Source organism: Plectropomus leopardus, chromosome 14 (genome assembly GCF_026936395.1).
Source record: "Plectropomus leopardus strain MGB_pleo_1.0 chromosome 14, ASM2693639v1, whole genome shotgun sequence".
NCBI lineage: Eukaryota > Metazoa > Chordata > Actinopteri > Perciformes > Serranidae > Plectropomus > Plectropomus leopardus.
The window spans coordinates 2,387,451-2,403,684 of record NC_142189.1 but is presented as its reverse complement, the minus strand read 5'-3'; the positions used below and the strand labels follow the sequence as shown (position 1 = coordinate 2,403,684).

General features: G+C 40.4%; 1 protein-coding gene across 1 annotated transcript; it reads right to left on the bottom strand.

The window, feature by feature from the left end:
• Window positions 1-850: 850 nt before the first annotated feature.
• dcaf10 (DDB1 and CUL4 associated factor 10) lies at window positions 851-15,690 on the bottom strand. The gene is made up of 7 exons (XM_042500671.2): window positions 14,316-15,690; window positions 11,941-12,054; window positions 11,498-11,695; window positions 10,249-10,451; window positions 8,726-8,806; window positions 8,496-8,641; window positions 851-7,714 (listed from the first exon to the last, which is right to left on the bottom strand). Exons 1-7 carry the CDS (start codon window positions 14,759-14,761, stop codon window positions 7,343-7,345), a joined length of 1,560 nt encoding a protein of 519 aa, XP_042356605.1. The 5' UTR covers window positions 14,762-15,690; the 3' UTR covers window positions 851-7,342.
• Between the last annotated feature and the right edge of the window lie 544 nt (window positions 15,691-16,234).

Genomic DNA, 16,234 nt, shown 5'->3' with positions numbered 1-16,234 from the left:
GATCAAGGCAGGGATGGGTCACAGAACAGGCCGACAGGCACACGTCCAAGGGCCCGAAGTGTCAGGGAGGCCCCTGGCCATCTTATGTAATATTACCACATACTGCCAAGGAAGAGATTCAAAAAGACCACAAAGAGACGTAAGGAACTGCAAAGAGATACAAAATATGCACAAAAATCTGAAAAACAACAATGACGGGACATGAAACTACTACAAACTAGTGGCTTGCTTTCTTCCTAAAATACTAAAGGGTGGTAAGCAACTTACCAGGAAATGGCCAAATTATTTGTTAAAAAAACAAAAAAAAAACAAACAAAAAAAAACAAAAAAACCAAAACAAAAATAACAAAAAGTAAAAGAAACACCAAATAAGAAAATTACATCAACATTTGATTCTATTTCTGTAATATAATTTTAATACATTTTTTAAAAATCTTTTTTCATTTCCATGTCACCTCTTACTTTTTTGGGGGAGTTTGCAGACTTTTTTACCAAGTTTATTACTCATTATGTTTTTGTGAAGAAATCAAACCAATTTTCACAGGGTTCAGAGGTTAAAATGACTGTGAAAGGCATTTGAATGCAGCACAAAAAAATTGATGTAGATCCAAGTGTAATAGGGTTAATTTGAATATTTTTAGAGAGCTTTTAGGGACCCTATAGTGCAAAAGACAAAATACAAGATGCAAAGGTCATTATTATTATTATTATTGACTTCTTGTGGGGTCAGGACCCCTTATTTGGGAACCACTAGTTGTGTTTGGCTGCCATCTATTGGTTGATTTTCAACCCTTCATTTGAGGAGTTTTAACACTTAAGAACAGAAATACTGGACTCAAACAGTCAGCAGTGCAAAAGAAGCTAACCCTTTTATTTCAGTGATAATAAGTACCATTTTAGTATCATTGTTGGGATTACTTGCTGTGTATTTAGGAAACACCAGTGCGAGCAATTTAACAAGTTTTGATCTCTTGTCCACCCCTGCTCCAGCTGTTATCAGTCAGTACACAGGAAACACCAGAACTACTGAGAACATTCAATAATTAATCCACAACAGAATACAGGTTAAAACCCAGAACTGGACTGAGAAACAAAAGTCATAAAAATGAACCCGGTTTTTTAGTTGCTATACCTGAAGTGAAAATGGCAGATAAGACACTTCTCTCCGAAGAGCTTGTGAATATAAGTGAAATAAAAGCAGCATTAAATATACAGCATGGCTGGCCCATTCACCTTCAGCGCAGTCAATTTATTATATAAATACTATAAATGTTAACTGAAATCATTCTGTAGTAATCTTTATGTCTTTAACTTGGGAAATTAGTTGTTTAAGCGGGTAAAAGTCCCTGAATTGACTGAAATGAAGGTGAAATGGACTCCTCCATATGTGATACTGAAAACACACATTTTGAGCAGTTTAACTGAGGTACAAAGTGTTAAAAAGCATCCTTCCTTTATACAAACAGGACCATATTATGAGCTGGGAAATATTAAATTAGCTACACCTGCTTTTTAGACATGTTTTCAACCAAAATTTTAATTAATTTAACAGTTATTTTAGGGAAAAATCTCCTTACCTTTCTGGCTGCGGTTCAGACGAGAAGATTGATACCAACGGTTAATACGAAGCTAACGTTACAGCTAGCAGACAGTTAGCCTGGCTAACTAAGCGCAAATCTACAGCTAGCAGCCGGTTAGCTTAGCTGGCTAATCACAAAGTGGAAATAACAGCTAACCCAGCTAACAGCCGGTTAACTTAGCTGACCAAATACGAAGCTACAGATAGTAAACGATAAACCAACCGGCTAAACACAAAGCTACAACTATCAGCCCAAACACGAAGCTAAAGTTAGCAACAGTTTAGCTTAAGAGGCTGAGAACGAAGCCACAGCGAGCAGCCGGTTAGCTCAGCTGGATAATCACAAATTGGCCTCAGTGGAAAATAAACGGCAAACCTAGCTAGCTAGTAGCCGGTTAGCTTGGCTGGCTAAACACAAATCTACAGCTAGCAGTCGATAAATTAACTGGCTAGGCACAAAGTGACAGCTAGCAGCCGGTTAGCTTAGATAGCTAAACACGGAGCTAATGCTAGTAACAGTTTTGCTTTGTTGGCTAAAGCTACAGCTAGTGCCACTTAGCTTAGCTGGCTAAACACAAAGTGGAAACAGTGGAATATTAAAAGCTAACCTAGCTAGCAGCCGGTTTAGAAGCTTGACTTTCTAAACACGAAAATGCAGCTAGCAGCTGGTTAGCTGGGTATTAAGCCTAGCTATGTTTAGCAGCAGTTTAGCTTAGCTGGCTAAACCCAAAGCTATAACTAGCAGCTGGTTATCTTAGCTGGTTTAAACATGAAGCAATGGCTAGCAGACGGTTAACTTTGTTGGCTAAACAGAGAATGGAAACAGTAATAGATGGCCGGGATCACTAACGGCAAGCATAAAAGACCAACACATATGGAGCTAGCTATTTAACACTTTATAACTTGCTTATTTCATTTGTATAAAACAAACCAGTGAATTTTTGGTTTGAAGCTTGGTTTTTTTAAGAACAGTTTAAACAAACTACATATAATATACTAAACGGTGAATTTAAGTTGTAATGTAAGTCTAATTTTGAACTGTTGGGCAGGACCACGATGACTGTGCTAAGCTAACCGAGTGCTAGCTGTGGCTTTATATTCAATGGCATCAATCCACTCATCTGTTTTCTACAAGAAAGGAATAATTAGCATATTTCCAAAAATATTAAATAATTATTTTACAATTTCAAGGTCCAGTGTGTAATATTTAGGGGGATTTAGTGGCATCTAGCATTGAGGATTGCAGATCGCAACCAGCTAAAACTTCTCCCGGTTAGAATTCCTTCAGTGTTTATTGTTCAGGAGGTTTTTACTGGGAGATGAATTATCCCCAGAGGTCTACTCTTCTCCAAAACAATTGGACCAGGTGATTTAAACTGCTAAAAACACTAAATAGAACAGTTCTACTTTAAAGACTTGTGTTTTTCTAAAGCTCTCATCTCGAAGGGGCCGCAAAATTCGGTGGCCGACACAAAAACATGTATGTCCCTATCTAGAGCCTTAGGTTTGTCCGTTCTGGGCTACTGTAGAAACATGACAATCCAATATGCCGACCTCCGCAGATAAGGACCTGCTCCCTATGTAGATATAAATGGCTGATTTTAAGGTAACAAAAACACAACTGATGTTATATTTAACTGATTACACACTAAAAAAAAAACAGACTTATTATATGATATTCCATTTCTGCCATTACATCCCCCTAAGTCCTACACATTGGACCTTTAAGCCACATGTTAAGATTATTTCTTAATCAATAACAGCAGGTGTTCAGTTGTAGTTCTCAGCTCACAGTTTCACTAGAAAGGAGAAACACTGCCTTATCCATGCAAATCACATTTTGGCATCTGACAGCTCCACACAGAGCATCTCCCTGGCATAAATAAGAAAGGAGAATCTTCATAAAGGCCGGTATGCATAGTAGTATACGCTAATGTCTATGTTTTGTTTACTTAACATCTATTCTGCAGTCAGTCAGTATGCACTGTAACCAGTTTACATTAAAGGTGTAACATCCACGCGTGTGCTCGGCTCTTACAGCAGCTATACTACACCGGTTGGAAAACACAAAAGCATTGCTGATACTGGAACAGTCAAAAGCAATCTATTCAATCCTTAGAGAGGAAAACAACCTGACTGGTCACCTTCATGACAACACTGAAAAAGTGATCCAGCAAAACTGGATGTGATGGAAGAGAAAGAGGGAATTGAACACTGATGTGGATAAACACTCTTTTCAGAAACCAACAAAATGAGGTACAAGGTCGAAAAACAAGTCAAATGTGTCTTGGCAACAATTTCATCCTATTGAGTTTAAACGGTTGATGCTAAGACAACTTCTGACAAAACTTGCTGGCAAAAAAGTCAACAAGCCACTGATTAAAGGATGAATCTGGCAATATTCTGTATTTCTCTCACGGCCCTGACACACCAAGCTGACAGTCGGTCAATGTTGGGCTGTCGATGAGCATCTGTCGCCCTAGTCACCGCAGTGTGTCCCTAACCTGCTAACTAGTGTCAAGACGGTCTTCTGATTTCCCTTTCTGAATGATGATTACAGACAACTGCCATCTGCCACTATGGAGTTATTTCCCCTCACGCAGGTGCAGAACGAACGTGCTTGTTGGCCGTAAGTTTTAGTCTCTGTGGTGTGTTCAAGGGCAACTGTTTGCCTATATACTGGCGACATGAGGTGATGCAACAGTCGACTTTTGTTGCCACTAATTCTCTGGTGTTGTTTGATGTGTCTGGGCCTTTTGTATCAATAAATCCCATGAAATAACCAAAACCAATCATGAATCGTCTGTTGTATTTCCCTGTGCCAGAGAGCACCAAATTTTAGAAAAAAAAAAAAATTAAAAACAGCAATTTATTTTCATAATTTCTGTGTAAACTATCCTGCTGCCTTAAACACTCAACAAAATGTATTTTACGCCACAGCTGAAAAAGTAATGTTTCCCACAACCTACAGTGACCAGCTGTTTCAGGAAAGTAATGGGCCTTTTTAAAAAGTGTCTCAAAAAATCTCAAAACTTTTCCATGACTTTTTAAGGACTCATGATAAAAATTTCAATTTCAGAAAAGCATGCACTTGACAGTGTCTGCAGCACTTTCTGGCTCAGTTATGGTATATTTGTTCACACAAACACACAGGTGAGTCTTACTTCCCCTAACAAACGTTGCCACTATGTCACATATACACGTAACCTGTATCAAAGGGGAAGCCTTGGCCGGTATTAGTCTTGGAAAAAGAGAACTGTGCAAGTTTTCCTTTTGTGTCAAGCAGCAAATAAGTTGCTTGAGTTAATTTGCCTTACTTGACATAGCAGATCCTGTGGTGCAACTAGTGTGCAACACAACGTTAATGCTGAAACGATAAATCATGCATCGTGACGCATATTTGAGGGACGTTATGTCAACAGCTAACTAACAGAATATAGATTTGCCACAGACAAGCAAGTCAGGAAGTATTGAGAGACAGAAAAGTACAGAATAATGCCAGCCTTGTTTTTCTTTTTTAGAAAAGAAATATGTTACTGTAAAGAGCATTTCTGCCGCAAAAGTATGAAAAACTTGCAGTTTGCAAAGAAAATGGGTGTGGAAAACATTAAATAGGGATACTGTGAAAACTGAGATACTGACAGCAGCTGGACTTTTCTATTGTCCAGACAGCGTGAAGTTTCCACTCACAGGCTTTAGATAAAAACACACAAACTGTGAGGAGAAATGAGAAGTGATTCAAACAACAGTGGCCTCAACAACGACAAGAAGTGAGTCAAATTAATTTAACACCGTGAACAAGTAGTGCGGACATTAACACACCAATAAAAACCACTAAAAAAACCTAAACCACGAAAGACCAAGAAGGCGGACACGGGTGGAGATGGAAAAAGAGAAACAGGTGGGTAAAGGCGATGAGGTCCTTGGAGTCGGGGGTCAAAGTTCAGATTGTATGAGCAGAGAAGCAGCACCTGTGAAGAAGGCATGAGCAGAGCGGAGCAGCCGAGAGCAGAGCAGCCGAGAGCGACGCAGCAGAGGACGCCGAATCAGGACGATCAGCGACAGATGCGAGTGCCTGTTTTTTTTTTTGTTTGTTTGTTTGTTTGTCTCGTTGTTAATGGATTAATATTTGTCTGTTTGCATCCTTAGTGTTTTTATCCCGAGACAGCAACGTCTGGATGTCACAGTTTTCTGCTGTTTTAGAGACGAAAATTTATCTTTAGTATGAAAAAGAGCCACAAAGTTTGTTTTGACTGATGCCGTGTTGCATCTGTTGAGCCTCCTTGCTGTGGATGAGAGTCTGCTTTTAAAGCCTCAGTTGCCCTTTGTCTTTGTTTTTTTTCTTGAAATTCAGGGTCAGAGAGGCTGAAAGTTTAAATCCACTCCTGCAGCCCGGTCAAGGCTGAAGTTTTCGTTTGAATTTTTTTCTTTCAGAAGGCCATCAGCTGACATTTCCCACCAAAACAAACTCAGTCTGTTTCGCAGCTGCAGACCTGGGTTTAGAAGTACTGAAAATATATTTATAAGGTTTGCTCATTTTAAGTGCCAGATGGGTGGAGTTTTCCGAACAGATTGTCTGACAGAGGGTCCGCAGAAATCATAATATTTCATTTATACCATGTGTCAAATATCTGCATGCAGCAAATCATGGTTTACCACAAATTTATTTATTTGCGGCTGACTGCAATACATGGTGGCAGTTGATGTTAACATCATCTGCCACCATGTATTGAATTGGAACTGGAGCGTTCATTAGGAGCCCTATTGCAATGCATATATACATACATACATACATACATACATACACGCACTGTTACTCTATGCACCACATTGTCGGAGTGCAGAGAGTACTGTGGGCACAGACAGAGCAGTAGACCAGCAGGCACGGTGAAAGTGAAACTTCACCGTTTGTTGCACTGGGTCTAAAAGTTTGCAATTGCTCACAAAAAGCTGCTTCTCACATCCATTGATCTGATCTAATCACCTCTGATTGTACTGTCCGTAGTTTTTTTGTTTTCTTGTTGTTTTTTTGGTAATTATAGTCATCATAACTTTCACTGTTAATTTATCCTTTTCTTTTTATACTGTTGATTTTTCTTCCTTTTTCTTGGTTTGTTCTTTTTTGCCTTGGATTTGAAGTCAGAAATTTGTTTTATTTTATGATGTAATGTTGACTTGTGTGGACCCCAGGAAGAGTAACTGCTATCTTGGTAGTGGCTAATGGGGATCCAAATAAATCAATTCTCCATCCCATGACTCACAAACTGCTGCAGAGGGGAAAAACTCATAAAGACCTTCACCTGTGCTGCAGTCACGGACCCACAAAAGAGTCAGAGGCCAGAGTGAGGATATAACCCTCCGGGTGGAGATACGCCAGTTTACGGATTTGCAAAAATGTCAGAAGCCAGAGCGCCACGCATTGATTCTAATTTTGTGTGAAACAACAAAATTCCACCCATCTGGACCATTAGTGCACTTAAAAACAAAAGCTTGATAATGTTATTCAAGGTTCATAATAATTCAAATTTTTTGAAAAACACATTTTCCTTTGATAGTTTTGATATTATTTACACTAAAGGATACCAGGTAGACCATATTACTATGTAAATGTATTTTTTGCACAACAGAAATCTGCATATATTAGATGTTAGGAGATTAAAATCATGGTAAAATTTAGTCATACAAACAGTATTCTGCTTCTCATTTCTAGATCTGTGCGGGATCAGCACGTCTTTACCCCGGTCTGCAGTGCGTCGTTCTTTGCTAAAACTTGGGCTGGTAAAGGGCGACGCGTCCACTGAGGCAGCCCGAGGCCAGCTGGCAGTGCGTTGGAGAGAACTTGGTGGTGAGCACCACGTCGCTGTGCGAGTAGATGGAGCGGATCTCCCTGAGGCAGCTGGTCTGGACGGGCAGGCAGTCGGCCAGCTCGCCGCAGCTCTCGTCGAAGGCCAGCAGGCGGACGCCGTAGCCGTATGGGGAGCAGATGAGCCGTCCGTCCGGGCTGAAGCACAACTCTTTGATGTAGCCCCTGCCCACGTTGGCCTCCTCGATGTAGTGGGTGAGGCGGAGGGAGCAGCGGGGAGAGACCAGCGGGCGGGTGGGCGCTCCCTCCTGGAACTCGTACACACACGTCCACTGCAGAGAGAAGACGGAGACGCAGGTTTAGACGTAGTCACTGTCACACACTGGGGCCTGAAACTATCATCATGTTGGTGTCGTCAGTGGAGACACTTGACGTTGGTTTGGGACCCACAGTGACACCACCCAACCATTACAGGCTTCTTTAATCCGTGATGAGACAATTCACATAATTATGCAACAGAAGAACTGAACCGGAGACACACTGGTCCTCATGCAAGAAACGATATACGAACAAGTTTTTGTCTTATTTTTGCTGAAAATATTTTATGATTGGCAAAGAGGACTCTGAACAAGATAAGAAAATAACATCTTTTTTTCCAAAGGCCACAAAATTGTTGCCTGGCACCATCAAAAAATGTTTTATATTTGAGGAACATTTAAAAAATGCATGAATATCATATAATCAAATTCAAAAGATGTTTTAAAGTAATTATAAAATACTACTTTACTTAGTCCATCGACCCCAGTTACTGTAGTTTCAGTTACTGTGCGTCCCTGAGCAGGAATGTAACTAAGTACATTTACTCAAGTTCTGTACTGAAATACAAATTTGAGGAACTTTTACGATAATTATTTCAATCTCACACCACTTTTCCACTTTTTACTTTTTACTCCACTACTACTACTATTATTAGATAACTACTTTTCGAATTAAGAGTTTTGTGCATAAATCAAACATATGAAAATATACAAGTGCAGCTTTAACAGTTAGTTGATTATATCATTTCTCAGATCTTATCATAAATTCAGCTTTGAAACAGCAGGTTTTTCTCACCTCCTGGTCGTCCATGTTGCTGGAGCAGCGGATGAGCGTGGCCCAGCCTTTTGGATGGAGCTGCAGGGAGGTGATGCAGTTCCCTCGGTCTCTCTCTCCGGGGATCTCCGGAGTCAAAACCTCCAGACTGTTTCTGGGAGAAAGACCTGCGACAACAGAGTCACACCATAACTTTATATTCTTAAACATCAGATGACATCTGTTATCGGTTTCACAGTCTCGTCTCTGACCTTCTCGAGGAGGGTGAATCTTGCTGGAGTCATTTCCCTGACGAGGAGTTCCTGCAGACCTGGACGCTGAGGTGCCTCCATCTACATAAATCACAACAGGGTAAAAAATCACCATCATTTAGTCAACAGAATATCAACAATGATTACAAATACCTGTCATAAGTAACCTGTTCATAAGGACCATGATACATTTGTGCAATGTCTAGAAAATCTTAAGTATTAAATTTGAAATGACATAAACCGATGCAAGAAAGTAACTCCTTGCATTTGAGTCTAAACATAAATAGTTTTAACTAGATAAAGAAAGAAAAATTACACAGCCATCATAATTATTGCTTAATATGCTGAATTATTAGGAAACGGGTAGCGAAGCAGAGCGAGACAGTTTGTAAAATTGCTCCAGTCAGAGCTGGCTGTGGGACATTTCAGCGCTGGAGCGGGCTGACGGTCATTTCAGCGCTGGAGCGGGCTGACGGTCATTTCAGCGCTGGAGCGGGCTTTTGCACATGTCCGCGCTTTGCAGCTCTTCTACAGTCAAAGTCGTTCACTGCATTTGGTTCTCCGCGGCGCTATTCCTATTATCATTGGCTGTTCATGTTGTCTGTTTTATCGCCCAGCCCTAATAAACCAAACTTTGAACATAGGTCCAGTCCCTTGCCAAACTTCCTCAGCTGCAAACACAAGCCAATAGTTCAGATGGTGGCGCTACAGCGACCATCTAAATTTCAAAAGTCTGAAAATTCATAACTAATCACTCTACAGCTTTGCATCTTACACCAAAATGTGAAGAACCATTTATACACTTCACTGTGGCACAAACTATGAAGTCCATCACTCTGTTTTTATCAATAACTGTAAAACGAATTAAACCTATCTCCTCCCACAGTTTTTACTCAGTTGACACCAAACTTGCTCCAAAGCATCTTCAGACTGTCCTACAAAAAAACGTCTGCACAGATTTTTGATTTATCAAAAATTGAGCCTACGGTGCATCAACATGTTTGACTGTAAATAGTAAAAACATTTACCTGTAAATTCTTGCTAAATAAATCTTCAAGGTTAATGAAAAAAGACAAAACTTTGCTGTCATAATAGATAAAGTGTAAAGATTATATCTCAAAAACTATATTTTTGACAGCATTTTGAATTCTATTGCAGTCTGTGGGAAAATTACATCTTTAAACATCAGTTATTCACTTATGGAGCAAGTCAAACATTGTAAAAACAAATGACCTGCATCTCTGTGCTGTCTAGATGAAGCCTGCAAATTCTCATATGTTTGTTTTAAATAAGTGAATTTTTGGCAGCAGTTTGAAATCTGTCTTTCCATGCACAGACAGCTGATATCCTGCCCCCTGGTGGTCAGAAAAAATGCCCCAACCCACTGATGCACAGAGGCTAGAAATTACAATTTCTTTTGCACTAAATGATTGTAAGCTTTACAGAGAACGTTTTTTTCAGTCAACAAGGTACGTGAAATAGTTATATGAAATATGGGTGGATCTTTTTTTTTGTGGTCTGACCTGAGCTGAGGGGCGTCCGTCGCGCTCGCAGCATGCGGTAGCTGCCCACCTCGAGGGACTGTGTGAGGTCCAGGTCGTGGAGGATGAGCAGATACCCTGAGGAAGTGGAGATGAGCATCTTGGAACAGTCGGGTGTCAGACGCATCCTCATCAGGTAACGAGTGTGGAAGAACTTTTTGTGCGGGCAGCCATCCTCTGTAAACCTGCAGGGGGACAACAATCACAGATTTACCAACGTCAAAGTACGTCAATCTTTTTTTGAAACACTGCTTTGAAGGCTTATTGTGGTTTGGTGCCCTGTTTTCTCACATTTTTGTTTGTAAGTGACTATTGGGAAAAACAGTTTTTTAAATTTGGTCCAGCTATGAGCAAGAGCACTGCAGCTGACAGCAGCTAAACAGGCTGCAATATAACTCCTTGTGCATGTTCACACTGTCGATGTATGTCCACTAAAAGTGTTTCTTTTGGCCTCTGACAGGCTCAACTTGTTATTCTAAGAGTTTGACAGCATTATGCAAAAGATCCCTACAGAGGTAGACCTTTTTCTAAGAGTAAGATCCTTTTTGTTTAACCAGAAACAGACCGAGAATCGCAATTACCAAACCCACGAGACTCTGTTAAAACTTTGTGTTCACTCAATCAATAAGTTCTGTAAGATCCTCTGGATTATCTTCTGTACAATATTATAACCATATTATAACCATATTATACCATTTCATCACTCTGCATTCGGGCAATCAGCTTTTTCTGTAAAAGCGACAAAACTAGAATACTCTGCCCGAAAATGTGAGATGCAGCAGCTCTATGAGGACTTTCAAAACCACCTTGAAAAGACGGTTAAAAAAAACAGTAAAAGGACAAAAAAAGAAAATCAGTAAATGACCTGAAATGTTATAATGTTTGATAACTAATTGAATTATGCATATAGCTTTCTTGATATTTTTCCTTTCCTATTATTCTTTCGTCATTTCCTTGTCACCTTTAACTAAAAAATGTTTTTAAATTTACCGGACATTTTGTGCCAAGTTGCTGATTTCCTTTTTCCCGTGTTTTTGAATGAAATCAAACCAATTTGCTTAAATTTTCAAAGGTTTCAATATTTGTATAATGCATCTCAAAGCAGCACAAGAAAACAGATGTCAATCCATGTTTCAAAGGGTTAACCTTTAAACCTTCAGAGTTTTATCACATTCGTCTAAAATGTAAACAGTACACACACACACACACACACACACACACACACACACACCTGTTAGTGTCCCACGTGATGACGTTTCCGTCGAAGCCAGACGTGACGAGGAGCCGAGTGTTAGTGTCGTACTCGATGTTCTTCACCCAGCTGGCGTGGCCGTGCAGCGAGCAAACCTTTGAGTTCAGCTTGCGGAGATCCCATAATGCAATGGTGGTGTCGTCAGAGCAGGTGGCAAACAAACGATTGTCCAAAAACCTGAAGGACACACACCATCAGGGGAGAAATTTCTGTCAGGACTCTGTATTCTGAAAAGGAGCTTCGTCTGACGTACTCTGACCAATAAAGATGATTTAAACGATCATGTTGGCGAACTGAATATCTTTATGTTTCACTGCTTTGAGCACAGACACCCTTGTTTCCCTCCCACCGTTGTGAGATGCAAGATGTTGCACGCTTGCTTTATAACCCTGTCTTGATGATTTAAATCGATAAAACGGCACCTTATGTTGTTGACGCAGTCCTCGTGGGCCTCCGTCAGGGTTTTGATGTGTCTGGATGAGATGGGATCAAACAGCAGGACCTCAGTCTGCTCGCAGGCCACAGTCAGCACAGACCTGAGCGGGGCGCACAAAACACAGACACTCGTAAAACACACTGGAGGAGGAAAACAGCTGATCTGTTTTGCCACGTTACCAAAAAAAAAAAAAAAAAAGATAAACCCTTAGAGACTGTTAGGCGCATTTTACGCACTTTACATTCTTCATTTTTTGATAATTTTGGCTGTGTTCATGCATATGGCATACATTTTGACAAGATTGTGTATTTTTGTTTAATCTGTGAATTTCCAGCTCAGCTCCTACAATAAATCTAAAATACACTGTGGAAACTAAACAGTTAAAACGACGCCATTGAAACCCATTTAACCTGCAATTATTGATCCCACAGCCATCAAAGCATAAAAACGTGCATTGTATTATTTCTGGGTGTCATTCTGGGCTTTTGCCTTAAAATCTTCATTTTTAATATTTTCCACCTGATGATGTCTTTATTTATTTTTTTACCATATTTGGCATGTGGAGAAAATACATGCTAATCACTGACATATCCCAGGCTGTCATCAGCAAAAAAATCTGTATGTATGTATCTACATCCGTCTGATTTTAAAAAATGCATTTGCTTATTTGTTTATTATTATTATTATTATTATTATTATTATATATGTGTGTGTGTGAATGTATGTATATATGTATTAAAAAATAGGTTTACTTTTAAATTACTTTGTATTATTGTCTTTACTTTTTAAAAAATATATGTTCCAGTTTAAAAAGAAAAGAATAAATAACAACAAAAACAGGAGTATAGATGCAATTCTGATATAAAACAAAGAGGGTACTAATATAGCTTTCTGTAAAAAAAAGAAAAAAAAAAAAAGAAGAAAGACACAACAAAAAACTGGCAATGTCATGCATGTATGCAATACCCCGGAAACAAACAAACAAACAAACAAAAAGGTAATAAAATTTCACCCCGATCAGCGGTCGTCCCCACAAAAGAAATTCATCAAACTGACCAGTAGAAAGTATGTTTTCCAGACATCAGGTCAAAAGAGAACAGACTGAAATTTACTTTTCTCAACATCCCTGACTGTGACGAAAAGGGACTGTTTACCCGCAGTTGTAATAAAGTGAATAATCACAATAAAACTTGGTCATAACATGAGATGAATTCTCTTTTTTTCACCCAAACATGCAGATGCAGAGATGTTTTTCCCTGCTGCTGCTTTAATTCATTTTCCACATGAACACCTGATTGTGCAGGAGCAAGGTGTGTTTATTCCTGCAGTCACAATGAGCCCACAAACAAACAGAGATGACCCAGACTGGACGCAGCTTGACCTGGATTCACTGCAGGATTTGCACCCTTCATCTGCCGTCTGCTCACCCAGAGGCTTAAACTCTGCGTGCAGTCATCACACCGTCAGCGGCTCCTCCACCTTAAAAGGTTTGATTTTAAGAACTACACATTTTTTGATCTGACTGTAAGATAAGCGGGCTCAATTGTTTAATAAACTGTCATATGTCTATTCTGTAAAATCAAATAAAAAATGAATAAATAATAATAGTAATATTGTTTCTTTGTTTGCTAAATTTAGGAGAAATAAATCCAAAGAACTGCAAGAACTTTGAATGGACCCTGATATTTATATGCCGTACACTGTTCCTCAAATAAAATAATTCAATTAAAAAATATATCAAAAAACGTCCCACCCCCTCCTCTGATAAATATAGAACAGTCCCTAAAGAGTCCAGACAGATGAACGCATCTAGGGATTAATTTTGACGATGCAATTCAAGCACTTTTCAGGCAATCACTATTAAGCATTTTGAAGGTTTTCCAGGAAAGTGGCAATTTCTGGTTGCTTGGTTGTATTCTGATTTACTTGCCTTGCATTTTTCTTCAAATTAAAATAACCAAATAAATAAATTCATAAAAATATCACACCCCCTCCTCTGGTAAGTAAAGGACAGTCCCCAAGGAGTCCAGACAGATTAAAGAATATGAGAATACGTTTGATTTTCCAGGCAAGCACTATTAAACATTACAAAGGTGTTGCATTGCATTGTTTTTCAAATAAAATAAGTAACCAAATGACTAAAAAAACGAAGTCACACCCCCTCCTCTGATAAGTAAAGAACAGTCCCTAAGCAGCCCAGACACACGAAAGCATCTATGGATTAATTTGAAGATGCAATTCAAGCACTTTCCAGGCATGCACCCCTTCAGAGCACTGTCAAACATGTAAAAGACTTCCCAGGACACTGGGGGCCCTGGGAGGTCCGGGTGAGGGGCCTAGCCTGCAGCGTTGTGGTCTTACCCGTCAGGGGAGTACTCCAGGTTGAACACGGCTCCGTGGGTCTGGGTGCTCAGGTTCACGGACTCCGCCGCCGGGTTCATGGAGCAGTACAGACTGGTCATTGTCCTGAAGTTCTCCCGGGCCGGGTCCACAAACACCCCGCGTCTTATAGTCCTGCTCTGCAGCCATGAAAACAGGCTGTTCCCCCGGCGGGGGACGGAGCTCTCGCCGCTCCCAGTCTGCGGCGCGGCGGGCGGCTCGCTGCAGGGCTCTGGGTCCGCGGACCTCGCGCTGCGCTCCGGCCTGCTCCCGCTGCTCCCCGGCGGTGAGGGAGACACCCTCGGGGCGATGTCATCCTCCACGTCCGAATCGTCGATGTCAGGGTCGTCGTCTTTGTCGCTGCCGCCGTCGGGCCTGTCCTGGGACTCGTCGGCGTCCTCGCTGTCGCTCTGGTGCTCCGAGCTCATTGTGGCTCCTCCGGCCGTTGGTGTGTCGGTGTGTCGGGGCGCAGCGTCTCTGCTCTGCGGCGGAACCTTCACTGACTCCGGTCACCCACCGAGCACGAACCCGTGTCCTCCTCCGCCCGGTTACGGAGTCATGGCGGTGGGTTTCGGCTGCAAACGTTTCGTTTGGCAAATTATATTTTGTCAGATTTGGCAGCGGCTCGTCCGCGCGCATCAACGACAGCAGGGTTAGCTTAAACGAGACCGGAAGACTGCAGGTTTACCCTTCAAAATAAACTTCCAATTCATGTATCTTTTACATGTGCGTTTTTAATACAAACAAATCACACTAGAATCAATACTTGTTGATTTAAAATCGCATTTTCATTCATGTTTTTTTCCTTTTGAATCAAATCACGTATAAAAGATCATTTTTCATAAAATAATATTTTAAACTGAAGCGCCCAGACGGAAGTTCGGTGTTGTTATTCTTACTACCTTGACAGTTTGGTCCTCACCAAAACAAATGCAAAATAAAAAGAAATGACGGGTTTCCGTTTCCTTTTCCACTTTGAAGCGCTTTCTCGGGTTGGTTGCTGCCATCTGCTGGAAAAATACTGCAAGTTCTTTTGTGTGCTGACTGATCACATCCATAAAGGATTTACAGTTTTTCCCCCCAAAAAAGTTTAATTTAAACACATTTCCTGAAACTAAAGCTTAATTTGTTTGAAACTCTAAGATAAGGCAGTGTATTGTTTATCTGTTCCACCCATACACTGTATATGAAGATGGACAACATGACAGCTCCCCCAAAGTGTAACTTTTAGGTTTTGATCGCCCCCTGGTGTCTGTCTGCAGTATAGGTCATAAAGCCCGCCCCTCTATGTTAGAGAAGAGGCCACACTAAAAACTCACAGTACACATCAAATACATTCTTCCCAAAGATGATTTCTGTCACTGAATGTAGTTCTCATGTTTGTGTTCGTTTTTATGATAAGTTTGGTTTTAATGAGTTATTTAATAGTATACTAGTATATAAATAGTAACAGTAAACTTAATTGCATGCATATATGCATATGTATGTTGTTTTTTTGGATACAGGTTTGTGTGTGGACGTCCGTTTGGGCGGCTTTGGGCGTGGAACACATTTTCTGAACAGAATACTGTTGTTCTTATTATCACTATAATTATCATTGTTACCATTACTTGTTTTACTAGTTTCAGGTCATATATCCTGCGGTATCTAATGTTCACTTATTCTGTGTGTGTGCGTAGTTGAGTGGGTGGGTTAACAAGAGTTGTACTCTGTGTTTTGTGTTGGACCCCCTCTAAAACGAGATGGTTCATCTCAAGGGGTTATCCAGTAAGTTGATTTAAAATTACACAAAAGAGGGATTTTCCGCCACGACTGACAGCTGTGTTAGCCAATCCATGTGCTCACATTCAATGGAGCTGCTTGTAATTGGTTGGACAGGTTTTGGCGGGAACTCCCTCATC